Below are 27,847 nucleotides of genomic sequence, written 5' to 3'. Positions count from 1 at the left end.
AGAAGGGCCTCATAAAATAATGCAAAATAAATGGATAAGTAACTTGATCTTAGAGCCAAAGCTCTAATATCAAATATTAAGAAACCTTCAAGGATTGGAACTATGAACCCTTTAGTTATGTGAACTCGTGATTTACAAACTAGAAAATCCGTTAGCAATTCGATATACCTACCTAAAGAAAATTGCGAACATATCAAAAGAGATGATCTTTATATTAGAACCTAAAGGAAACTAAAGCTTTTGAAACCCCAACCTATAAACGCTATAAAGGATAGATCAATTCCTTTGAGAACTTTGATTGTATTCACTCAAGAAGACAAGGTTCAAAGTAATAACTTTTAAAGGAAAAATACTTGAAGTTTTATTGATAAAAGTTCCACCTCACAAAGAAAATTCTTTTTAGGCTTTATAAGCCTTAAAACCCTAATCCTAGCTTGCTTAGGAAACATATCTCAAAAAGGATAGAGATAACTTTTCTAACTAAAAGAGATAACTAAAGATAATTCCAAATTAAACTAAAACACATAAGTAGCCACCTATATCAAGCTATAAAACTTTAAATTAAAACAAGTAATGTGCATGGGCCTTATTTAAATATAAGCTAAATAGGCCCAAATATCAAAGTTAAACTAAAGCCCAAGTATGGTTGTAGAATTGGCCCATCTTGAACTTGGACTTGTAACATATAAGAGATGTGATCCACACTATCTTCTCTCAAATAATCTCCTCGGTTCTTCCACATATGGAATGTTAAGCCTTGGATATGCTTTATTAAGACCTCTTGATACTTTTTAGCTCTTAATCTAGTAATAAGGCCTTGTAGTAAGGCTATTGGATCCTTGACCTATTGGACTTTGATTTTGGACTTCTAGTCTTAGCTGAAATCTACCAAGTTCATGCTCATCATCAATCTAACTTCAGGAATTCCATGTGATGGTAGCTGGTCCATGTCAATAATGGACTTTAATTGAAGTATTTTCTATGTTTAGCTTGATTTTGATTCGAAGCTTGATTTGAATAGTGAAACTAATTTTCAGCTGCATTATGAGCCTGATTTCATTTTTTTTTTTTTTGTAATAATGTTTGTTTGATTAATCTGTTTTCTTTTCTGCTTTTTTTCTCTTTGGATATCGAAATAAAATTGTAGATTTATGAATTTTATATCAAATTTGTTGATTTTGTTTCTTGTTCCATGACGGTTTTAGTTTTGCAAAAAATTATAATTTTTAATAGAAAAAAAGCTAAAATTTAAAATTGTATAAACAAAATTATTTAAGCTAATTTTTTGTATTAACAAAATTTCTATCTTTTATCGAAAAATAAAGATTTGTGAGACGTATCCTGTAATTATGTACTTTTCCTTTATTTTTTAAGAAATTTACTTTAAATATGTCATTTTTTACAAATAATTACAAAAATACTTCATGTTTAAATTTGATACATTATTACGCTGGGTAAATTGCTCAGCTGATACCAAAACTTGAGACTGTATATCAATTTGATACTAAGACCTTAATTTGAATCAAAATGGTACCAAAAGTATAGAAAAGTATATCAATTTAGTCCAAATGTCTAATTTCCGACAACGGATGGTGACGTGACAAGCTGAGAAGACAAAGTTAATTGACATGGCACACGTTGAGGGGGCGAAACAATCGGAATATACCACCTCAGCTTGCTACGTCACCATCTGTTGTCGGAAATTGAGCATTTGGACTAAATTGATATACTTTTCTATACTTTTGGTATCATTTTGATTCAAATTAAGATGTTGATATTAAATTGATATATAGTCCTAAAGTTTGATATGAGATGGGCAATTTACCCTTTTTACGCTTCTCTATTTCAATTTTATGTTTTTTACTTTTTATTTCATTTCTGATGAAGAAATTTTTCTTCTTCTTTCTCTTTTTCCTTTTCTTGGAATTGAGCACTGTCGTCCTCTTCTAGCTCCTTCGTTTGTCACACCGTGGAGCTCAAATCCAAAAAATTTTGCCAAGAGTACTAGAGTAGTGTGGAATTCTCCAAAACACTCTGGAGTAGTGTAGAATTCTCTAGAATACTCTAGAACTCTCTAGAAACGTGTAGAACCTTCTAGAACACTCTAGAATAGTCTAGAACTTTCTAGAACAATCTAGAAGGATGTAGATACTTCTAGAATATTCTAGAATGGTGTAAATACTTCTAGAACATTCTAGAAGGGAGGGGATAATTCTTGTATATACTAGAATACTCTAGAATATTCTAGACACAAGTAGGCTATTCTAGAATATTTTAGACTTGTATGGATATAAGTAGCATCTAGAACATTCTTTTAAGGAGGTGGGATGGTGGCCATCCATGCCTATAAATACCACCTCCATGCTTCATTTGTAATATATAAGGAAGGAAAAGAAGGAATGAAGGAAATATAAGAGAATATACAAGCCTACCTTTCCAAAACTCTTGTGCTCTCTTTGTGCCACTTTCTTAAGCTTACTTTCGCTGACGTAATTACTGCCATTTTGCCGAGTTTGGCATCCGAGGGAAAGCTGACTAGCAATCTTGACTTCGGGGAAATCAAGTGAGCTAGGCCGCACGTGGGCAAAGTTTGGGGATAAAACAAAACTCACGTGACAGTTGATATCAGAGCCAAGTTTGTATCAAAGCCTAGTTGGCATTAGAGCGCGGTTGAGTTCTTTGGGGAATTCTTGCACGAGATTATGGCCAAAGTTTGTGAGCAATCCACTTCTACCGCTCCTCCCACTCCAAGGGAAGGAGGAAAGGAAAGCGGAAAGGGCCGTAGGGATAAGTCCCGCGACGTGATTGGCGCGATTGAGGAAAGGCTAGTCAAGGTGGAGACTGCCATGTCTGATTGGTGTGATAAAATTGAAGACATGGACCTTCGCATCGAGAAGCTAGAGTCCAAGGAGGACGATGGGGAGCTTCGAGGGGAGATACAAGGTGCCTTAAATGTTCTCGCCGATAATTTAGCGAGGGACAATGAGGCTCTTAAGAAGTTGCTTGCCCAAAGCCTGGAGAAGGTCGATAAGCTCGAGGTGGAGCTTAACTTATGCAAGGCCACGTTGGCGAATAGTGGGGGAGCGCAAGTAACAACGGTGCACAAAGTCGATGCTCCTAAACCAAAGGCCTATGGTGGGGCTAGGAGTGCAAGGGAGATCGAAAACTTCTTGTGGAGCTTGGAGAGATACTTTGATGCAGTGGGCATAGTGGACGACGCCACCAAGGTAAAGTTTGTATCTCTCTACTTAAGTGATATTGCTACCGTATGGTGGAGACGCAGGTGCGAGGATGTGAAAAGGGCCTTTGCACTATTAATACATTGGATGATTTTGTGCAGGAGCTTAAGAAGCAATTTTATCCCGACAATGCCGAGAAGGAGGCAAGGTCAAAGCTTCGATGACTCCAACATAGAGATGGCTATATTCGGAAATATGTGAAAGAATTCTCTGAATTGATGTTGGAGATTCCCGACTTGGGAGAGAAAGAAGCATTCCATGCCTTCATTGATGGTTTGTCTCGGTGGGCTCAATTGGAGCTAGAAAGGCGAGGTGTGCAAGACCTTGCCACCGTGATGGCGGTTGCCGAGTCCTTAATAAAGTTGAAGAAGAAGGACTCATTCAAGCCAAAGGTAAAGAAGTACGAAGGAAGTGACAAAAGTGGAGGAGATAGAGGAAAATCTTCTACCAAGGATGGTAAGGCTTCGTACAAGGACAAGGGCAAGTGGAAGAAGGAAGACAAGCGTAGTTCTTCTCCGAGAAAGCTTGCTTGCTTCATCTGCGATGGACCTCATCGTGCTTACAAGTGTCCAAAGCGTGGGAAGCTTGGAGCTTTAGTAATCACCGAAGAGGAGAAGCGAGAAGAAGAATGAAGAATTGCTTCCCTTCGACTCCTCAATGCCATCCAAGCTAAAGTGGAGTAGAAGCCTCGTGGTCGAATGTACGTGGAGACTAACATCAGAGGCAAAAGCATCCAAGCCATGGTGGATACCGGGGCTGATACAGTGTACATGGCAAAGGAGGTGGCCGACTCTATAGGGCTGCCTTATAAAAAGGAAAAGGGCTTCATCAAGGGTGTGAATGCGAAGAGGCTACCTATCATTGGCATAGCGAGAGGGACCAACATCCGTATAGGCCAATGGCAAGGTAAGGTTGATATCACCATTGCTCCTATTGATGATCAACGATTCTATCTTGGCATGGACTTCCTCGACATGGTGAAGGCGTTCTTAGTTCCCTACGCCAATACCATATGCATAATGGAGAATGGCCAACCTTGTGTGGTGCCGATAAAGAGGGAGCTAAGCCAAGATATGATGGTATCGGCCATACAGCTCTCTAAAGGGGTAAAAAGGAAGGAGCCAACCTTCCTAGCAACCCTCAAGGTAGAAGAAGGTCCCCATGTTGATGGTGCCACACTTCCAAGCCCTATCCAATGCGTGCTTGATGAGTTCAAAGATATTATGCCTCCCGAATTACCGAAGAAGCTTCATCCACGACGAGAAGTGGACCACGAAATCGAATTAGAACTGGGAGCCAAACCACCCGCCTTTGCACCCTATCGAATGGCGCCTCCTGAGCTAGAGGAACTAAGGAGGCAACTCAATGAGCTACTTGATGCAGGCTACATAAGGCCATCCAAAGCTCTATATGGTGCGCCGGTCTTGTTTCAAAAGAAGCACGACGGTTCCCTTCAGTTATGCATTGACTACCGTGCCCTAAACAAGATCACAGTCAAGAATAAGTACCTGATTCCTAACGTTGCTGACATCTTCGATCAACTTGGTGGTGCTAAGTGGTTTACCAAGTTGGATTTGCGGTCTGGGTACTATCAAGTGCGCATTTCCGAGGGACATGAGCCAAAGACAGCATGCGTGACGAGATATGGATCATACGAATTCCTTGTCATGCCCTTTGGCCTCACGAATGCACCGGCCACATTCTGTACACTTATGAACAAGGTACTTGCTCCTTACCTTGATCAGTTTGTCGTTGTTTACCTCGACGATATTGTTGTTTATAGCAACACTTTGGAGGAGCACGTAGAGCATCTAAGGCTAGTGTTCAAAGCCTTGCGAGATAACGAGCTCTACGTCAAGAAGGAGAAATGCTCCTTTGCCCAGCGAGAGGTGGCATTCCTTGGGCATATTGTTGGTGATGGAAAGCTACAGATGGATGGTTCAAAGGTGAAGGCCATCCAAGATTGGGAGCCGCCAACCAAGGTGACCGAGTTGAGATCTTTCCTTGGTTTGGTGAACTATTATCAGAGGTTCATCAAGGGCTATTCTTCTATTGCCACTCCTTTGACGGATCTATTAAAGAAGGGTCGTGCTTGGGATTGGTCTACGAAGTGCCAACAAGCCTTTGAAGGGCTAAAGAAGGCCATCATGGAGGAGCCGGTCTTAGCACTTCCCGACCATACGAAGGCATTCGAGACCCAAACCGCTGGGCAAACCGAGAGGGTCAATGCACTCTTAGAACTATATTTGAGGCACTACGTGAGTGCCAACCAACGAGATTGGGCGAAGCTGCTTGATGTTGCCCAATTCTCTTACAACTTGCAGAAGAGTGAGTCTACAGGCAAGAGTCCATTCGAGATAGTTACAGGCCAACAACCCTACACACCGAGTGCTCTTGCCATGGATTGGTCAAGCCGAAGTCTACCTGCCTTCAAGCTTGCGAAGGAATGGAAGGAGCAAGCCGACATTGCTCGAGCCTACTTGGAAAAGGCGTCCAAGCGAATGAAGAAATGGGCGGACAAGAAGAGGAGACCAATGGAGTTCAAGGAAGGGGACAAGGTGCTTGTCAAGTTATATTAGCATGGCAAAGCTGACGGACTTCATTGGGGACTCAGAAGAAGGTACGATGGACCTTTCCCTATTATTAAACGTGTGGGTAAGGTAGCGTACAAAGTAGAACTTCCACAAGGCATCAAGATCCATCCTGTTTTTCATGTGAGCATGCTGAAGCCTTATAGGGAGGATCGCGATGACCTGAGCAGAGGTAAGTCTAAAAGAGCTCCTTTGAATGTGCGGGCTCAGTATGATAAAGAGGTGGACTATATCATCTCCCATCATAAGGTGCCACAATCCAATCAACCTCCAATGACGAAGTTTCTTGTCAAGTGGAAGGGACTCCCCAAAAGTGAGGCAAGTTGGGAGCCGATTCGTGACTTGTGGCAATTCGAGGAGAAAATCAAAGCTTACGAGGAGAAGGCAACGGGGGCATTGCCAGATTAAGTGGGGGAGAATGTCACACCGTGGAGCTCAAATCCAAAATTTTTTGCCGAGAGTACTAGAGTAGTGTAGAATTCTCTAGAATACTCTAGAACTCTCTAGAAACGTGTAGAACCTTCTAGAACACTCTAGAATAGTCTAGAACTTTCTAGAACAATCTAGAAGGATGTAGATACTTCTAGAATATTCTAGAAGGGTGTAGATACTTCTAGAACATTCTAGAAGGGAGTGGATAATTCTTGTATATACTAGAATACTCTAGAATATTCTAGACACATGTAGGCTATTCTAGAATATTCTAGACTTGTATGGATATAAGTAGCATCTAGAACATTCTTTTAAGGAGGTGGGATGGTGGCCATCCATGCCTATAAATACCACCTCTATGCTTCATTTTTAATATATAAGGAAGGAAAGAAGGAAGGAAAAATAAGAGAATATACAAGCCTACCTTTCCAAAACTCTTGTGCTCTCTTTGTGCCACTTTCTTAAGCTTATTTCCGCTGACGTAATTGCTGCCATTTTGCCGAGTTTGGCATCCGAGGGAAGGCTGACTAGCAATCTTGACTTCGGGGAAATCAAGTGAGCTAGGCCGCACGTGGGCAAAATTTGAAAATAAAACAAAACTCACGTGACATGTTGCTCTAGTAAAAGAAGAAGTTTTTGCTTGATTTTCTATGTTTTGCTCGCTGAAGTGCTAAAAAAACCATTAAGCTTTCTATTCATTTTTTCTTTGCTTTTTTTCTTTCTTTCTTTACCGATTAGTTCATCCATAATATCTTTATTTTTCTGTTATTAAAAATCTTTTAACTCTTCAACACATTACCCGAATCAACCAAGGAGCTCTTAAAATACCTATAAACCTTGTAATTGATCTTGATGGCCCACATTTCTGGCTTAATTGTGCCTCTTTAGAACAATTTTTTTTATTTTACATGTAATGCCCATTTGCTCAATTCAGTGTTCAATGCAAAATCCGGCCATAAGAATCGCAATCATCATTCAAGTTGTGATCTTTTTTACACAAAATAACATCATAACAGCAGGATAGCTTGTTGAAGATGCGTTAGTGAGAATAATTGTTTATCTCCCTTTTCCAGGACGAAAAGAAGAGAGAGAGAGAGAGAGAGAGAGAGAGGAAAAGTAGAAGCTCAAAGCAAGTATATGAGAGTAATTTTTTACAAGTCCAACACTATAATTTTATGATAGAAGTTTGCTATCCAAATCTGTGATTATAACTTTGTTTTTAGATTATTAATATATGTTGTAAAACAGTTTTAGCTGAAATCGAAACAATAAATGCATACTGAAGCTTCATTGCAAGATTCTGCTTTCCTCCTCGGATTCCACTTGTTGAAGTGCTCTAATATCCACTTCGCCATAAACTGGTGCAACAACTAAATTTTTTCGAGCTATTTATTTTGCTTACATCAAAGTTCATTACTAACATAAATTTGTAGTTGCTCTTTTAACTTAATCAAATAAGATTCAATAAGTTAATTATACACATTATTACTGTGTTTTATACTAATCATATTTAAAATAGTTGCTTAATAATACAAAATTATATATTCAATTTCTATTAATATTACTAAATTTTATATTAATTTTTTATTTAGTTTGATTAATAACACAAAATTATATATTCAAATTCTATTAATATTGGTAAATTCTATATTAATTATTTTATTTAATTTTATTATGTATTAATTGTTAATATTTAGTTGATATTAAGAAAATCCGGTTTATGTTTTGTTGATATTTAATTGATTTTTTATTTATTGTCTAATCTATATTTACTTAAATTTAATTTTATTTGTTGGTTTCTTCTTTATTTTTTATACATTTAATTTTTTTAATGGGATAATTTTATTGAAGTTTACTTGGTTTTTAGTATATTTAATTTATGCGTATTTTTGTAAATATAAATTTTTTTAAAAAGGTATTTTTATAATTTTTTTTAGATGAAAATACAATTATTTTATAAAAAGAGGTATTTCTGGAAAAAAAAAATTTCTTATTCTTTTAAGGGCTCCTTTGGAATTGGCCCAATCATCTTTAATATCCAAAAATGGAGCCGTTCCAACCCTGATCTACCTCAATTAACACTTTGTTTATAAAAATTAGAAAATTAAATTTAAAAAGAAAATAAATCTGCTTACCTTAAGCTACTATATTCTACATGTTTCCTCCAAGTTTTCTCGGCACTTGCCTTCAGTCTAAAACGCATGCAGAAAAATCAGCTAATGGAAATGAATTTAAACATTGAATTCATGTCTTGTAGATACAGTTTGATACATCAGTATTGCATCTCGTTAATGAATGGAAATTATTTTTTTTTTGAAAAAAATGGAAATTTCCTTCCAATTTTGGGTTATCAGAGAACTTTCAACAAATATGTTCAGTCCATGAGTTTGTATCTTTTCTCTTGGACACCAGTAACTCCCATTTGTATCTCTATTATAGTATGAAGTGGCACCTGAAAAATACAATTCTTTTCATCAGTTCATAACCCAAAAATTTTAATTTTTTGTTTTTAAAAAGACTAACTGTAGAATACAAGCTAAAATGCCAAATGAGTCATATAAAGATACATATTTCACCAGAAAACAATATGGACATTACTCATCAAGACTTGCCAAGAAGAACATACTGTAATGTTTGTTTTGAAGACTTCTAATGAGAGATCTCGTAAAATTCGTGGATTTTGTCAAAATAAAACGACAGACAAAATCCATGAGTAATAAAATCTTTCATCCACCTATATCCACCGAAATAAGAGATTCGGAAACCTACTTTAAGAGGTTGGTTTTTATGAAACTCTATTTTTAATGGATGATAGATTGTTCCAACTTTTTCTTTATTCTGTGAATACCCTCAAAAATTGTATTGATTTTATGTGCATACCAAACAAGAGAGCATGAACAAATCTATGGAATTTAAAACATGTAAGAATCTGGGTTTTATAATCTATTGATTCTGACAAAATCCATAGATTTTAAAGGCCTCACTCCAAACTAGGCCTGAGCTGCTCGGTAATTATTAACCAGGTGGATACATACCACAATAGAAATACCATTACTCTGGTGGTTCTTAATTAGGCTTGAATTACCTCAATATGTGGTATTTCTTTCAGAGGCCTATCAGCAAAGTAAGCATATAATGCTCTTAAAACCGCCTGCATGGAAAAATGGGAAAGGAGAAAGATAAAAAAGAAAACACAAGAGGCTTCTTAAGGCTTAGAATTTAAAAAGAAACAGATATAAATAAATAGAAGCACAAGTCCAATGCTTAACCTGATGAGAGATCACTACAACGGGAGCTCGTTGTCTTTCAAGTTCAATAATTACAGGCTCCAGCCTGCATTTGAATGGATATTCGAGTTTTATAACAAGCTGGAAGTGAAATATTAACCAGGTTCAGTTAACCTTCATAATTTTATACCTTTGGATGACATCCAGATAAGATTCTCCACGTGGATACCGGTACCTCAGCTTGTCTTTCTTCCGTGCCCTGCTTAAAAGGGACACATCAAGGAAACAACTAATGTGACCGCCAGACAAACAAATGAAATGAAAATGCTCATTTTTAAGTCAGAGCAGCAGCTTGCGAGAAAAACTGATTTTAGAGAGAAGACGACAACACGTACTCATACTCCTCAGGCATATTCTTCTTTATCTCCTCATATGTCATTCCATCACATACTCCAGCATTTATCTCATCAAGTGCACGCCATTGGATCTATCAAAAATGTCACGAACTATTGATTTCTAATATTCAGTTTAACTTATCCAGGCAAATGACATGCTCTGGGTTCCACACTAACCTTGGGAAATCCAACAATTGGACTTGCTGTAATAATTGTTCTCTGCAGCGTGCTAGTCCAAATCTACATCATAGGAAAAATCAAAAGGGGAAGATCTCAAAACTAATTCCACAGAGTCAGCTCACCAGCGTGTTAAATAATGATACATAACCTGGTTTTATAACCGGAATATGCCTTGCTATATGTTATTTATCGATATATTACAGCTCTGGAAACAAACCACCACCAGACACCACATCTATCATTCCAACTACCAACACAATGCTACAGCAGCCATGACTTTTACAATCAGTCCCTGCCCCCAAACACCAAAGTTACCATTATTACCACCATAACAATCATATACCCACCATTACCACTTCTACTTTCGACCATCACGTCTTTTGCCTTCATCACTATCAAAATTAACACCTTTACAACTACTAACCTGACCATTAACACTATAGTTACAATCAGCAAGATTGATAAATATTATCGTCATTACTAATAACCATCATATACTCACCATTACCACTTCCACTTACAACACGACAACCACCATGTCTGTTGCCTTTACCACTATCAAAATTAACTCCTTTACACACCATCTCTGACCATTATTACCATAGTTACCATCACCAAGATTGATACAATTAAAATTTTAAGTTATTTCTTATAAACACTGTTATAATTCGAATTTTAATCTTTCTGTATAAAAATTTGACAGGTCTTAAGATATCTGGAATAAAGTTATTCAGCTCCTAAGTTTTCAGCTTTAATATTCAGCTGGTAGTGATCATTCTAGAACAACAAATATGGAATCTAGGTATTAGCAACAAAACATTTCTCATTTTTTACTTATTTTGTAGATCATGATACTGGACAATATAGGAGGTTAGTCATGCAATCAGTAAAGCTTACAGAGGCAGTCTTCTCAGATTTCAGTCGTTTTTCAACGAAGTTAGCAAGTTTCTTTGCATAGATCTCTCCCTTATCACTGTGAAAACAAATACCATATTATACAGTCACTAGTAAGTAATCTTAAAGAAGAAAATAACAGAAAAATCAGAATGCAACCATGTGTGAAAAGGCAAATGAATTTTAAGAGAGTTTCACAATTTAATGGATAAGTGGATCTATAGGACTATGTAATATCCCATAACAGATAATCCTGTCAAGACATCTCAAGGTCCGGTCTTGGGCTGCCCAGCAAAAGATTGGGTCTTAAGTGGTCATTTTAGAAATTGCTACATATGAAACGCATCTATTATTGTCCCTCTTACAAACCTGATCTGGAAAAACTAGCATCAGGTAATGAACTTTTCAAATTAACTGCTCAATTGCTATCGGATCTCATGCTTAAACTTTTTTGAGCTAGAAGATGTGAAATGAGGCTTCAGAAAAATGAGCCATAATTTTAAAACCAAGTAATTCCATTTTAGAGAAGGTTAAGAAAACACAACTTTATACATCTTCACAGCTTCATTGATTTCTATGGTCTTTTACATTCTTTCTGAATACAGTCTGCTTCTTGCAGCTAATAACATTGATTATGTTAGTGACTTCAGCCCCATAATCATTTCATATCACTAAAGATTTCACCCTGCATAACTTGTGCTACAGTTCTTTTTCTGACAGATATATTCTGATAATCTCATGCCAGAAGAAAATCTGGATTTTTATTCCTATATTCAAGTTACAAGGAGACTCTTGTAGTATGAAAAACTTCAGCCAACTCCTCGAGTCTGCTAAAAATCAACTTCACAGGTTATATGCATATTTTGAGAATATCCCTTAGGAAGATCTAGTAAAATCTTAATGCAAGGAAAATATGGCAAACATAATACTAGCAAATGATATCCCATTGCACTTTCAATAACTGGTTGTTAGCACTGTAAGGGATAGAGTTTGTCCTCTCATGCTTTGTTTGTTTGCTGAACATAAACTCTCATGTGCAAAATTTTTATCTTTGATAAAGAATTTTGTGAATAATCAAGTAGCAGCAGGCCAGCCATCATAACAGCACAACCAGATGATTTTATCGAATTTACAGATGCATTTCATTTTATTACATTACAAGAATTAAAATATTTTCTGTACAAATTGAACCAGATAACCAATTTCTCAAGAACCAATACCTCAAAACAGTGTCACCGCCAATTCTCCCTCTAACATTATCCCGGCTTTCTCCATGCCTAGTAAGTAATATCGGGCGGGGTGTAAGATGTGTATTCACCTGCAACAAATTCATACAAAGTTCTTGCTCTACGTTAAAATTAAAATAAACAAAGCTTAACAGAAGAAGGAATTATGATAATGGATGAAAATCAGTAATCACTGCTAGCTATCAGCCATGTTTGGTATATTGAAAAATGAAATCCCTGATCAAAACTCAAAAAGTACAGATTATAGCAAAGCTGTCCTACAAAAAAGATGTAACAGATTAGCATGAAAAAAGAAAATAAATAAACAATACTCCATAGAATAATTTTCATATCCTATTCAAAACATAAGAAACTTCACAAACTGTATCAATCAGAAGCAGCAGTTGTATTAAAATTGCTGCATGATTTAGAGAATTCAAAAGGGAGATATGCCTTCAGAAGCTTATGTGGTAAGGAACAGTCAATCAAGATGGTTGACAGGATAACATACCAAGAAAAAGACAATTCTTCCAGGAAGGTAGCCACTGATATTATTCACCTGAATCATAACAAAGATGTTTAAATAAATAGAAAACTAACTTTCATGCTATGGATAAATTGGATAAAGAACATATCAGTGATTTCAAAGAAGCAACAAGGCCAACCATTGGCATGGATCTTTGGTTTGCAATGTTACTTTTAATTTTGGATGTGCTCTCCAATAATAATAATAGTACTAAAACGGCGCCTCTAAAAGCAAGAAGCACAAGTCTAACAAAATGCCAAGAAAACCACCCTATCCCAAGCAAAAGCAACAAAACTTTTACTATGAAAAGCATACACATAGTAAAATAAATAAAATCAAATAAATACAAAATAAACAAACACACATACTCGCACAATTCTAAAGTATGGTAGGATGCTTTCCAATAATTAATTATGGCTTTTAGGAAAATCAGAATTTTATTCTGAAGTACTTTTCAGTCAAACCAAACAGTACCAAAATTTATTTACCAATTGGACTAGATTGACAGGAAGAAAGACATGAAAAACAAAAAGCACAACTAAAATGAAATTAAAAATGCAAATATAGTGATGTCATATAGAAAATAGATGGTTTTTACAAAACAAACCCTGCTCTTTCTACTCGTTGGGGGAACCAGGTTTTGCTGCCTTGCGTGGTTTTTCTCTAAAAATTGCAGATACATGACACAAACAAGTTTCCCAACTAAGAAAATCATAGTGAAAGTTCAGACAGGTTGGGGAAATGATGTTGGAAGATATATGGACTTCATGCACATCTACAAATGTGGCATTAGATTAAAAACCAATCATACACATGCGCACAACCCTACTGAAAGTGTTTTCTCTTTGGATGCTGACTGAATTTTGAAGAAAATCTCAAGGAGTCCATCCCTTTGCATTTTACTGATGTGTGGTAAAGCTCTAACTCACCATAAATAAAAGCTCCAAAAATAGGTCAAGCAATAAATTACACAGCATATTAATATTTGATAAAGAAATTGTGCAAGAAGAACCAGCTAAAAGCCTTGTCAAAGTTGATCTAGCTAATGTTTCTCTTCTCCATTTCTTTTCCAGCATAGCCTGCACAAATCTTCTGCCCAGACCTAGTTGGATAAAAGTGTTCTATGACAATATTTCAACGCTGCATTTTCTGTACATACAAAATTTTCCCTTGAGGTTCACTCTTTATGCTCAATTATTTTGAATTTTCAACCTGGCACATGGATAATGGTGTCCTCTAATGTTCTTGCTCTGTAATTAGAAACTAGACCTGATAATGGCCCAGGGTAACCCACCAGATTGAAAATAAAAGATATGAAAGATAAAGCTTTTATTGTCTTTTTCACTTTTGTACTTGTATTTTATTCTTGTATTTGTATCTTATAAAATCTTTTAAAGTGCTCTTAAGTTCAGTTCTAAAGAGATCGAGAACAAAAAGAAAAGGCAAGGCTCGATGACGTCTTAGGGCATCCAATTTATTGACAAAGAACTTACCCTACCCAAATGAAACTCCAGGATAATACATGTGATAAGGCCCCCAAGCTAGCCTGCAAGATTTCTGGGTTGAAAGGAGTTAAAACCTGGGCCTGGGCCGGCCCAAATATCAATTTTTTAAGCGGACACAGGTAGAGGGTATTTGAAGGATAGCCTGCCTTTTTTATCATGTGCAATAGAAGCTATATTAGCATAAAGCCATAAATGACATGCAAAAGTTATTCTTGTCCTTAATTAGAAGTGTAGCATCCAGGATACTTGTAGCATGATATCAGTTTCTAGTTCCACAATTGATACCTCAACTCATTACTAAAGCCTCAAGAAGCTACATCCGATTCTTCCATTCTGTACTAATACCATGTTCAATCAAAAAGCAGTTATTCACAGATTAAAATCTCACTATTCTACCACATGCATATGGCGCACAATAAAAGAGGAAAAGAAAGAAGATGCCTGGACAAAGATCCAGATGTGGTTCTTCTACCAAGATCAAGCATGCTTGAGGATATTTTCTAAACTTAGAGCCAATTTTGCTGCTAATTGAAAATAAATTATTATCTTCATGATAATTTTTATCATTCTAGTTTCATGCACCAAATAATTAATGATTTACTTTCTGAAGTAAATCATTTGCCAATGTATAAGACTAGAAATTAGATCCAGAAAAGCCAAAGACATACTTGTATTTGCCCACCATGTCCACTGACCATGTCAATCATTTTGATATAAGAACCTTCTTCCACAGGCTCATAAACCTTGTAACAGAGGCCAAGTTGTTAAATTTTAATGTGGAATGGAAAATCATTAATTTCCAACTCTCAAAAGCAGCAATAATTAAGACCATAGGAAATTACTTTCTCATAATTGACTAGTCGATTTTTGAAATCTTGATATCCAGCTTCAAAGTCCGGCCTGCATGATTACATGAAAGGTTAAACACAGAATAATTTAGGTCGGCAAACAGGCTTCAGGCAGTAAGCATACTCCTCTGCATAGTCGGGGCTTTGTTGAATTTTAAGGCGTATATTTCTTTCAATAATGCGTTCATCATTGCATATTGTTTCCAAAAATATGATCTACAGTGAAAAGAAAAACATGCATGTGTCAGAATAGCTCAAAATGACACATTATATCTCAATCTGGGTTAGATTCCAAGAGTGAGATTTGGTTCTTTCCCGGCAATTGCTCTCATGGGAATTTCTTGTTATGTAAATCTCCGGCAAAGTTTTCAACAAAGATTAGAAGCATCAATAAGTTCCTAATGAGATCGCATCTAGATAAGTAAAATTGCACTTTATTTACTTAGAAATTCTCTGTTACCACTGATAGTATATAAAAGTAGAGTGATGAAATGTCAGTTGAAAAACCTAACTCAATAACTGTTCCAGTCCTCAAAGACCAAAAGTTTAGAGATATGCAAAGAAACAAAGAAAAAAGTGTACATAGTTTGTAATGCAGCAGCACAAAGAATGAAGGAAATAAAAGAGGAAAAAATAAAAAGCTCTTAAACTTTAACATTTCTTTCTATCATCCAAATAAAGATGTTCCTTCTTAATTACGAAATTAATTATGCACTACTAACTAATCTTGCTTCTACCAGAATTAAGAATCACAAACTAGGAAAATTCTAAATCAATACTCATTAGGATGGAATGCAAATAACTTATGAAAATTCATAATGACAATAGAATTCGTAAGTACTACACCTCAATCTTTTTAATAGAAATTTACACCCAAAAGAAGAAGTCTGAATTTCATGATTAACAATTAAATCAAAAAAATCCCTAAACCTCATCTTGACTACATTAGGTCAACCAAGTGGAATACTGCTACTGAGAAAAACATATTAGAAATAAAAAATTCTTAAAGGACATGCATCAACTAACAATTTCAAAGGTTCATACTACTGAAGTTTAAGGCTGCTGTGATACTACAGTCCTAGTACCTTGCAGTTTCCTTCAGCCATTTTCATAAGCATATTCCTCCTTTCCCTGGTACTGTTTGTTGCATCAAATATGCCTACCTGCAATAAATAAAAATGAACAGAAGTAAGAGTTTAGGTAGATGCCATTGCCGCACATCTCACAACACCAGAACTGTTTACATGGAATAACATACCTGGCCACCTTCTTGCATCCAGGCGATCATATCATCCATGGCCAATGCTGCTACCTAGTAGCATTTGACATATTAAAACTATGTACAAAGGAGAAGGTTAATATGGTGTTGTCAAATCATCTTAGAAACAATAAAATTCATCAATAGCAGCAGTTTGACAACAGATAAATCAGCCTTATGAGATAGTATGTTTATCACAGGTTAGTATCAAGTATCATGTATTCACTATTCAGATCAAGAGATTCCACCTGAACATAAGCCAAATATTGATCCACATAAAAGTCAGCTCCAGTGGCAAGTTTGCTATTCTCTCTCCTTAGGTTCATATCATCTTAAGGCCTTTCATTTTATGATTACGAATGTTTGATATTTCACTAAATTAAAGTCAATTTCGGTTAAGCAATTAACAGCAAATCAAAAGCTGATCTGAAAAATCAATCAATGAATCAAGGTCATTCTCAGAAGCAATTCATGCCTATAACAGTTCAGCTTGATTCAAAAGTATAAATAATGATTTGAGAGCTGCTTAAGATTTTATCAAATAACACGTATTGGGAGGAAAGAAACACCATAACAGAACCTTTAAAATACTAAACATTTAACACACTAGTAGAAAAGTTTATTAACATTATGATTCCAATATCAACAAAGGCTGAAATAACCATAGGCTCAGGAGAGAAGAAAACTATCACCATTGACTGAAACAACCTTTAGTTAATGGATATTCACCTCATTACGTGCCTCCATGCCTTCAGGATTGTCACCTCTAAAAAAATCAGCAGACTGCACTGATAGGAGTCATCAAAAAATCCAAAAGAATATGACAAACCAGTAATTTATCTTAAAAAAGGCGCATAATATCACATCATACCCAGAGACTCATATATGCCAAAAACACAGAGAAGTTCCCTTTGGTTTGCTGACACATGTCTCATTGTGCTTTCTCCTTTTTAAATTATCTGTTTGTATCACGTGTTTGGAAAGGAATTGGAACGTTTGCTCTTCCAAGGGACACATTGAAGTGATTTTTGGGGTTTCTCTGGTTTTTATTTGCTTTCTTACAATGGTGCTTGAACTCAATTAGTTTTCATAGAAACTAAGTGGCTTTTGGAAATGTTGGTAACTGTACAGAAATTCAGAAAGATTTATATTCATATTTTGAAACGAGCAGCTGTTCTGCAACCAAATTGAGCTCAAAGTTTTTAGTTGGGATTTTTCCTATTCTCAATTCAAAGCAACTAACATTTTAAACCGACCCATTTCACAAACCAATGCCAGCATGTAATTAATTTCAAAGATAAAAGGAAGGGAAAATTGAGCACTTGATCAAAGGAAAGAAAAATAAGCAAATAAAGATCAGAAATCAAGATAACGCAGTTCCGGCCTGGCAATTTCATACGACACAAACTTAATGCATTTCAGCCAGATAAACAATGACTAGTGAGAAAAAAAAACCAAAAAAATGAAGAAAAAATGGAAAAGAAAAAAAAATGGATACCAATTCATTCAGCTGAGACCAAAGTGAATAAATAAGTAAACAAGAGTTGCATAAATAATCTTACATCTAATCTTGCATATATAATCTTAATTCTTAATTAAATAATGATTCCTCATCCTAAAAAGTAACATAATAATTATATTTTTACTATAAATTTATATAAATATAATCAATATATTAATTAACAGATTACCAAAATAACCTTATCTTATAAGAACAATTAATAAGAATATGCCACAGGCTTCTTAATAAATTTGCTTGCTTCCCCCCCTCCCTTTCCCCCTCCGTGCTTTTATGTATACTAATTTTTCGTCCACGTGTATTGCATTAATAATTGGACTCACTATTATTAATTTATTATATATGTTCTATTTCATGTAATCCTATATGCATTAATTTGAAGATAGAAAAATGTCCTACTTGAGGTGCATATTAATAATAAAATATTTAGAACATTTTCAATTAATAATAAGTTATTAAATGAAAAAATAATTAATTAATGAAGAAAATGTATCTACTTAAGGTGTTGGTTTCAGTTGGATATGTTCATTAACTAGGTTAATAATTCTAAAATAAAATATGATAAAACACCAAAAAAAGATAATACTTTTTCCACAACATATTCTCCTTAATTAAATGGATTGAAATAATGCTTCGCTCTATTTTCAAATTATATAGTGAAGTTACTTTTAGTGGTTTTTTTGTTAATCTAATCATCTCCTTTTTCATTACCTAGTTTCTAATTTTATAAATTAATTAGAAATAAGAAGTACAGTACAAATAGAGATTTATATCTCAAGTATTTATTTATAAGTTTCGTGATTAATTGCATCCTATGTCCTGAAAATGTACTAATTTGCATCCTTTGATACTCTACAGACCAAATTGGTAGTTAGTTGCTCAAATAAAGCTAAAACTAATCACATGACAAGATTATGATGAAATGTCATTAAATATTAGAACAATATCTAAGAATGAAATATATTTTATGTTTGATTCTTTACTAGTTACTTTAGTAAAATTTTAATATAGTTAGAATTTTAGTTCAAAGTTATTACATAGAAAAATAATTTTTATATAGAATTTAATTTCTCCAAGCATGGCATTATATATTTGTTTGACTCATTCAACTTAAATATTCATATAATTTCCTAAGCCAATACTCATCCCGCAAATATGTTGTATGTGCTTTTATTTATTTTAAAAGTACGAGTCAATATGTACTATGGGAAAATCTTATCATGCATTTTACAATTGCATTTATAATGTGATGTGATTTATATTTTCATAAACGTATTAGTTAAGTTAATTTGTAAATCTAACAATAATCAAACTCGTAGTTCTTATAATTAAAAATAAAATTATTACTAAATTAAAATTAATAAAATCATTATTAATAAGTTCACTCATTATTATCCTTAATAATCACTATTGAAATTTTATTTCTTCAAGTATGTCATCATATGTTTGTTTGATAAAAATGACTAATTAAGTTTGAAAATTCATATAAGCCAATGTTTATCTTGTGAATATATATTGTATAACATTTTATTTATTTTTATAATATGAGTCAATATACACTATCGGATGGCCCTATTACACCTTTATAATCACATTTAAATAAATATTTTATATTCATTTCATCAATAAATATTTTCCACTTCTTGCTTAATGTTTGATATTTTTTTAGTTGTTTAAGTGAGGAATTAATATGAATTTATAATTTAAACTATCATAATTCTTACATATGAGAAAAATCACACTTATAGTATAGCTTAGATCTCTTTATGGAAGTGCTAACAACTTTTTATATTTATATATATATAGATTTCTTTTTCTCTTCCTTCTTTTAAGTTTTCTATTAGAAATCCGATTTTACCAGAAAAAAAAGATCTATAATGGGAATATCATCTTTAATTATCAATTATACTTCATATTTTTTAAAATATTTTATCAATTTTAAAAAAAATTAATACACAAAACATTATTCTTTTCTTTAAATAAAAATTCAATTTTTTAGAACCAATGTCAAATGTTTCAAAAGAAGTTAATGAATTTTTATATTACTTATAAATATTCTTTCTATAGATTTCTCTTCTCTTTCTTTTTTTTTATTAGAAATCTTATTTTATGAAGAAACAAAATTCCATCTTTAACTACTATTATACTTCACTTTTTTTAATCAAATTTAATAGAATATTTTATATAAAGTTAGACTTATATTTTAATGAATTTCAAATATTATTTACTAATAAGTTTTTATAGGTTTCTCTATTTTCTTTTTTCAATTTAATTCATTTTACATATAGGCCTAATTACCAATTAAATCGCAAACATTATGCTTTTTAATAATTTTATCCAATTATTTCAAAATTTTGAAATAAATATTCATGTTTCTAATTTATTTTCAAAAACACTTTTAGGTAACAATTTTTGAGATTTTACAATGAGAAAAATGGCATGACAAGTCAATTTTGCTTACCAAAAGTAAATTAGTGAGTTAGTAAAAATTTATTGCGTTTAGACGTGAGATGTATAAAAAGATATAGGTAAGACCTTTAATGACTATATTGTTAAGTCTAGGACAAACTATTTTTGTTGATTCACAATTATTATTCTTTTAATAAGCATAGTCAACTTATCATGTCATCTTTCTTATAGTGAGATTTCAAAAATTAGCATCAAAAGTGCTTTTGAAAATAAATTGAAAGCATGGGTATTTATTTTAAAATTATAAAACAATTGGATAAAACTGTTAAAGAGTGTAAAGTTCAAAATTTGATTGGTAATTAGGCCATGAAATTAAATATCCTTGCTCCTCACTACTTATAATTTTTTCTATTTCTTTTGTCCTCTTTCTCTCTTTTTTTCTATTTTCTATAAATCTCTTTTTAAGCACCAGAAAAGCAAAGTTGTTGGATTAATTTTTCTTTTCTATTTTTTATTCATTTTTTTAAAAAAGAAGAAATTTATTTATTTTCTATTTCTAAAAATTATTTTCTTTCTAAAAGAAACTTAGTACCTCCCTCTATCTCTTATTATTTTGAGGTGAAAGAAAAATTTCTTTTTTGAGGTGAATGCAAGAAAATAGGGTTTAATTATTTTCAATTTTTTTGTTTGAATGAATCAAAAAAAGAAAACATATTTATTTTTTTCCTTAATTCTTTGAGAAATAAACAAAAAAGTTACAAAAATAGTGTTGAAAATGGATAGAAAAAAGAAAGAGAATATGAGATTATTTTTAAAAAGGGTATTTAAATCAATTTACTTCAAAATAAGCCAAAGTACTTTAACCTGTAAAAAGCTACAAACACCATGACACAAAATTTACAAATTTTCCCTCAATTCAATCAATAGATGACCAAATTAATTAGATTAATTAAACAATCAATAAGGCCTTTTCAGTAAATTTGTTTATTCCCCCTCCCTTTGCACCATTTGCACTTTTATATATGTATGATATATATGTTATGAAATGATTATAGATAGACTAACATTAGATTGCAATCACCAAAGTGAAAGATCTAATTGACCTCAATTTTCCTTTACAATTTCCTTTATAATTCATACCAGTGTCAATGGCTTAACCAAAGCTGCAGTCGTACTTAAATTGGAGCTATTAGGTAGCTCTTGGTTTTCATGGTAGAAAAGGAGTTTTTGCTATTAATTGCTAGCATGGTTCTAGCCTAGGTATCCAAAACACTATCTGGTGCTACTTCCAGAAACACTGCTACTATGATTCCAATTTGTCACCCTGCATCCAAATTTCAACATCTCACATAGAGACCCAAAAACTTCAAAAATAATTCTAGACTTCAACTCATGATTTGTAAAGAAAGACCATGCCCATAAGAGAAAGAAAATATAATGTGAGAGAGAGAGAGAGACATTACTGATGTAGAAGATTCCAGAGAAAGTTCACTTCACAAATGATAAAAGTGAATATAGAAATTTGAATATTTGATCTAATAGAGGGATGAGAGAATAAGAAAGAGGATCATTCCATGGTTTGGAATTATTCCTTACTAAGGTTCTTTGCTTTCCATTACCTATTCCTTCTATTCCCCAAGATGCCCCTCTTTGCGCCTAAAGGCCTACTTTTGATAAAACTATAATTATAGTACATGAAAAAACAAAAATGCTTAAGGATCTCTTTCATCAATCATAAGAAAATAAATACCAACTCATTTCATAGCCACGAGACAGAAACACATAATTGCTGACTGCTTAAGTTTACCTGATTAGCTCCATGCTTGAGGCGTCGATACTGTTACAATCATTGGGCAGGAGTAAATCAACTCAATTTCCTCTCAAGAGATCTGAGCAGCACGAAAAACATTTGTGCCAATAATATGACTGACCTTTCCAACATTGAAGTGTTTGGTATCATGACCCAACCAACGAAGATATCTGGTAAGTTTAACAGCAGTAAAAGTCTTGCCTCGTGCAGGTAAACCAACCTAATACACAAGCAATTGCAAGCATTATCTTTTATCAACACTACACATGAATAATTTTTGTGCCATCCAAATGAGAAAGCGATGAAGTTGCAAAATCTAAATATCAAGCTATTCCCTCCCAAGGAAAATCCCGAATTGGATCCCAAATTATAAAGGTGCATCTGGGTAAGGTTCTCATAATCAAGAGAATGTTTGTGGTTAGAGAAAAGTGATTAAATGGGCAACATCAGACACCAACCTCATCAATCTTACAATTAAAAAGAGGGAGAGAAGAAAAACAATTACAAATTCCATGACTACTTATTAGTATTTAAGTAGGACTATACCAGAACAATTGCCAAATGTCTATCCTCCTTTGGTCCAAGCATCTGATCAGCTACAGCTGCTGCTGCAACAGCTCCAGCAGCTGCTGGCATTGAATGCTAAAAATATGATGAAATAAGAGTTAAATCTTTGACATGAAAACACAACCATGCACAGCAGAAAAATAAGTAATAAATCTTGCAGTCTTCACTACTGTGAGATATTTATTGCTGCCAACCTTGGTTTCTGTGACCAATTTGAGATCAAAAGCGAAAGTATTTGAACTAGATGATTTTACAAGCCTAGGAGATCCAACCCCCCTATCCACATAGAGTCCCCGGTGACCATCTTGCTTTTGCAAAGGTGAGAATGTCCCTACTGATTTTGACTCAACCATCCCAGAACCCGAGTAAACCTTCGATGGATCTGGGATACTGACCTCCATCTCCTGTGTCAAAATAAATACATGGTTAAATAAAGAAGCGTATCTAATACAGACAGAAAGCACAGTATCTGCCAGCCATGCAAACAGAAGTTACAAGTATGTCACGTTTTGTATAGGATCCGAAATACTTTGACCATAGTACACTTGCAGTTGCACATGGTAGGAACTAATGCTCGGGCCATGAAAGCTGAAATGTTTAGTTCCCACTGAACAATGAGATACTTGCAATTATGTTCAAGCGAACATGAGGATATGAAACAGGTTATCCTCACACTTACACAGTTACTAGGCCAAAATGAAATCTATGCACTGCTTTTGAAAGATAGACACAGAAATAAACCTTAATAGGTGCAGGTCGATCAACAGATAAGCCACCATCCTTACAGGAATATGAAGCATTCCCCGATCCATCAGCAGTATGGAACCTTGGATTCTCAGCATTGTTAGCTGCATATACCAGGCCTGAGTTTGCTGACGTTGATGGGGCTGGAACGACATAATGTTCAAGATCTAGCTCCAAACTAGCTGAATTCTGCAAGAATTGGTAAAAGATTTTCCATCAAGCGTATAATTATCATCAAACAACAGTATATACTCAAATTAATAAACATTTTGCTAGATAAATTAATGAAGCAAACAATTTCAGCACTGAAAATACAGCCACAAACTCACAGCATAACCAAACAGTTATGTCCCAACATTTCACCATCTTGAATAAATTACATAAGCTAATGTCCCACTATAGCTTACTATTATGGACACTAGCATAGGATCTAGTCACAGGTCGAGACACGGGGAGGAATTCTCTTTTTCCCTTGGCCGTGTTCCCACCTTATGCTGCCAACCAAGAGACCTGTCCTTGATAGAGTCTAAGGCACGTCTGCAATTTTGATAAAATTTTGCTTGCCCTTTATTAATGACAGCCTCTCTTTAAATAGGCTTAAGAAATAAACATCCCTAATTAGGACTCCCAATTAGGTATAATGTCTATAACGGAATTATAATGAAACTAGGAAACCTAAACTGAATGCAACTAGGAAACTAAACTACTGAAATAAAATTATTAAAATAAATCCTAACAGAATTAAATTAAAAATTAAAGTCATCTTGTATTCTTCCCTGAGTAGACCTTGCCCACAAAGGCATCCTCAACACTTGCCTTGGAAAATTTATTTAACATGTAACAGCACCGCATAGGAAAAAGTGCTTGAGGAAAGAAAGAAAGGGATACAGAAACAAAGAAAATGCAGCCTGTGCAGTGATCAACAGACTACCAAAATAGCTCATCCATGAAGCATCTGGTGAATAGGCATTTGCACAAAGCAAGTATGTATCCGAATTTTATATCTAATCAATATATAATTGAGGTAGCTTGATAAAAATATTCAAAAATGAGAAGGAAAAAAAAAGATTAAAAGAAAATAACAGACTTTAATCTAGTTCGCATCTCAGTTTACGGGATTATCATTAATGTAACATACCTGATAATACTTAACATGGAAAATGGATAGAACTACTCCTAACAAGTAACAAGAAACCTATTAAATGGGTAACAAGAGCACAATAAAATATTATGGGAGAGCATCTCACCTAAAAACTTAAGTTCATAGAGTAGATTTCTTATGAACTTTTGAGCAAACCAATTTGGGAGTAATCTATCAGGTCCACTCCCAAAAACCATAGTTATAAGATGGGTAATACTCTCAAATGATATTCTATTATGAATTTGGAGCTTCATATCTTCAAAACAAGAGATCAACGAGGAGGGAGGGGGATCGGTATATAAAAATTCAAATCATGTGACTTAAAAAGATATGTTATGTGTTATGGCTCCTGCGATACAGAGCATGCAGATACGGTGGAAGACTCAATAACTACTCGTTACTTGACAACAGGGAATTATTATTCAAGAAAATATCCTTAGGAGATTAAACGCACCTCAGCTCCAGATTCTGGGGCAGAATTGATACTGACATCAGGAATCCCACGGACAGTTGAAGGCTGGAGATTCTCCTGATAAGCTCTCCAACTAGCCGCAAGATCAAAGGGTGAAACTCTGTCCGCCTTAATGAACACTCTATATTCAAGAACCTCATCAGCAATCTTAAAGACAGCCAGTCTAGATTCCCCCTGCAATGTCCCCCCCGTAAGAAGCCGGTTTGGGCCGTCCTCCACTACGCATGGGATGTTGCTATATTTTGGCTTCAACAGGAACTTGAAATCCAACGTTTCTATATCCAATACCAAGTAAACCGAAATAAAAGCAAGTCAAAACACTAATAAGCCTACCACCCCGAAGCAGATGAGGGGAAATGGGAAGTTAGAAAACAACATTGCTGGGATCTATAGCATGTTTGGTTACTCTTGGAATTGGAATTGACTGTGATAACCCTATTTCAAGTCTACTTTTGAAAGATATAAATAACAATTAGTGATAACACTAAGAATTAGACTTAAAATAGATACATAAAAATTTAAGTCAATTGAATATAAGAACATCACGAAAATATGATTCCAAGAATTTCATTCAAGCCAAAGACTAAAGGCAACCAAACATGGTCTTAGATATTTACACTTTTCTTTATTTCAGAGTCAAATACTTAATACTAAAATAGATATTTCTTCAAGCAGAATGCCTAAGCTTTAATAATCAACAAGTGAGATAGCTAAACCCTCATTCCAATTTTGTTATGAAACAAGAAAAGCTTAACTACAAAGAATAGACCCACCCTGTAACCGGAAGTGATAATCATACCGTGATTAGGAGGCACAACAAAGCTCAATTCCCACATTGAAGCCGATTCACGTTCCATTGAAAGCTTTATTTTATTTACAAAAAAATAAAGAATAATAAGTGAATTGCGGAACTGGGCAGTTAAAAGTTTTAGAAAAAACAAATTAAAGTATGAAGAAATAGTTACAGCTTTAGAAGAATCCCAGGATCCAACAAGAGGGACAGAGCCATATACATGAGGGAAAAGGTCTCTTTTTTGCTTGTAATTCTCCATTTTAAGAGAAACATAAAGCTGACCTCCATCCTGGTCCATATTCTCCTCTCGCTCTTCTCCTCCATGCGAGTTTCCGTCTCCGTTCTTTGAAGAACCCGTCCCCATTCGCTCCTATCTTTACAATTGAAAATTTCTCTCTCTTTATAACTTGGCCATATGTATATGCATCTGCTGTGTATTTTGACACTATGGAGCCTCCTGTTGTTGTTGAGATAGTGGCAGATGGACCTGTCTAAAGGGCATGAACCGGCGAGTCGGTTCATGGTTCATTTAGAGATGAATCGTAGAAAAATCGCCTCATAGTTGAGGGTTCAATGATTTAAAAATCGGTTTATAAATTCAGTTATATATGATTTGATCTTAAATTGAATTATATAAAAAAAACTAAATTTTAATTTATAAATAACTTTCAGAAAAGATATTTAAATTTTTTATTCCGCATATATTTATTTTATTTTATTCAGTAAAATGCAATAACTATATATTTTATAAAAATAAGAAATCACCATTTAATTTAGTTCATCTTTTATATGAATGTAGATTTTAATTTAATTTTGTATGAAATATAAAGAGCTAAATCAATTTAACTAAATTTTATATATTTTTATATAGAGTCGTAAGTAAACTAAAAATTTATTGAGCTATTCAGAGCTCGACTAGAAAAAAAGCTTATTCGTGATTCTTCGTTAAGTTGTTTAAGTTCAATTTTGAGTTAAATTTGAGTTAAATGACTTTATAAAGTGAAACTCAAGTTTTATAGAGTTTGATTTGTTAGTTCGCGAGTCTACTCATTTATTTGCATAAGAGCAAACTCACATGTCTGTTTGTGAGCTCGAGCTTGAATTTGATTTCTTTAAGAAGTTTACAAATAGGCTCGCAATCTAGCTTATGAAAAAGCATGTTTACGAGCTTGTTTATAGACTCGTTTAATGACAAATTCGAGTTTGAATTAATTTTATTCTTAAATACATATATATAATATAATATTAACATATATAGTACAAACCTATATTATATATATAATATACATATATAACAATAATAACTATAATATTTATTATAACAATAAAATAATTAATATTAAAAATATTTAATAAATTTGAATTTTTATATAATTATTTAACAAGTTGAATACAAATTTAATTTATTTAGCATAATAAATGAGTTATTTATAAATCGAGCTCAAATTACTAATGAGCTCAATAATTTTGAAAAGAATCAATCTTAAACTTGAATATAAAAGTTCGAATCAAGTTCGAAATTGTTAAAATTTAACTTGGCTCGGTTTGATTATAGACCTATTTATATATATTTAATTATTTATTATATAAGTGGATAAAAAAATAAAAATTAAAGGTAAAACATATTTGTAAATTTTTTAATTCTTGAGTTTTATTTTATTTGATTAAGTAATTTACTTTTTATTTTGTTTTGTTAAATATTTATATTTTTCTTTTTACTTTGATTAAGAATTCTTAATTAAAATAAAAATAAAAGTACAATAATCTAATAAAATAAATAAAAATTTTATAAAATTTAAATAAAAGTGAAAAGTATAAGAGTTAAATAAAAAAATTCAGAAATTTAATAAAATAAAATTTGATAATTTAATAATAATTTTGTTAAATTTAAATTAATAAACTAAACATTAGTTTTATTAAATTAATATTATTTTGAAAAGTTGAATTGGCTTTCATCGTTAGGACTAGTCCAAATTTAATAGAATTAATTAGTCTTTTTTCTTTCTAGTTTTGAATCGGATTATGAATTAAAACACTTAATATTGTTAAAAGAAAATATTGTTCAAGAGAA

General features: G+C 33.5%; 1 protein-coding gene across 2 annotated transcripts; it reads right to left on the bottom strand.

Moving 5' to 3' along the window:
- Nucleotides 1-8,479: 8,479 nt before the first annotated feature.
- On the bottom strand, nt 8,480-26,273 carry LOC8264494 (6-phosphofructo-2-kinase/fructose-2,6-bisphosphatase). 2 transcript variants are annotated; one of them, XM_048371371.1, is made up of 23 exons: nt 25,949-26,269; nt 25,783-25,846; nt 24,966-25,258; nt 23,368-23,559; nt 22,821-23,030; nt 22,606-22,701; nt 22,181-22,279; nt 22,057-22,086; nt 17,051-17,104; nt 16,322-16,375; nt 16,149-16,226; nt 15,188-15,279; nt 15,058-15,115; nt 14,884-14,958; nt 12,696-12,743; nt 12,179-12,276; nt 10,962-11,037; nt 10,062-10,124; nt 9,885-9,976; nt 9,680-9,748; nt 9,532-9,595; nt 9,348-9,413; nt 8,480-8,714 (listed from the first exon to the last, which is right to left on the bottom strand). In XM_048371371.1, the coding sequence occupies exons 1-23, from the start codon at nt 26,138-26,140 to the stop codon at nt 8,637-8,639; spliced, it is 2,241 nt and encodes a 746-aa protein (XP_048227328.1). In that variant the 5' UTR covers nt 26,141-26,269; the 3' UTR covers nt 8,480-8,636. The 2 variants fall into 2 exon arrangements, 1 of the variants encoding a protein (XP_048227328.1); XR_007214891.1 differs by lacking the exons at nt 9,885-9,976; nt 10,062-10,124 and having other exon boundaries at nt 25,949-26,273.
- Between the last annotated feature and the right edge of the window lie 1,574 nt (nt 26,274-27,847).

The sequence above is a fragment of the Ricinus communis genome, chromosome 2, assembly GCF_019578655.1.
Source record: "Ricinus communis isolate WT05 ecotype wild-type chromosome 2, ASM1957865v1, whole genome shotgun sequence".
Classification (NCBI taxonomy): domain Eukaryota; kingdom Viridiplantae; phylum Streptophyta; class Magnoliopsida; order Malpighiales; family Euphorbiaceae; genus Ricinus; species Ricinus communis.
The sequence above is the reverse complement of the archived record's forward strand: the minus strand, read 5'-3'. Positions and strand labels throughout refer to the sequence as shown.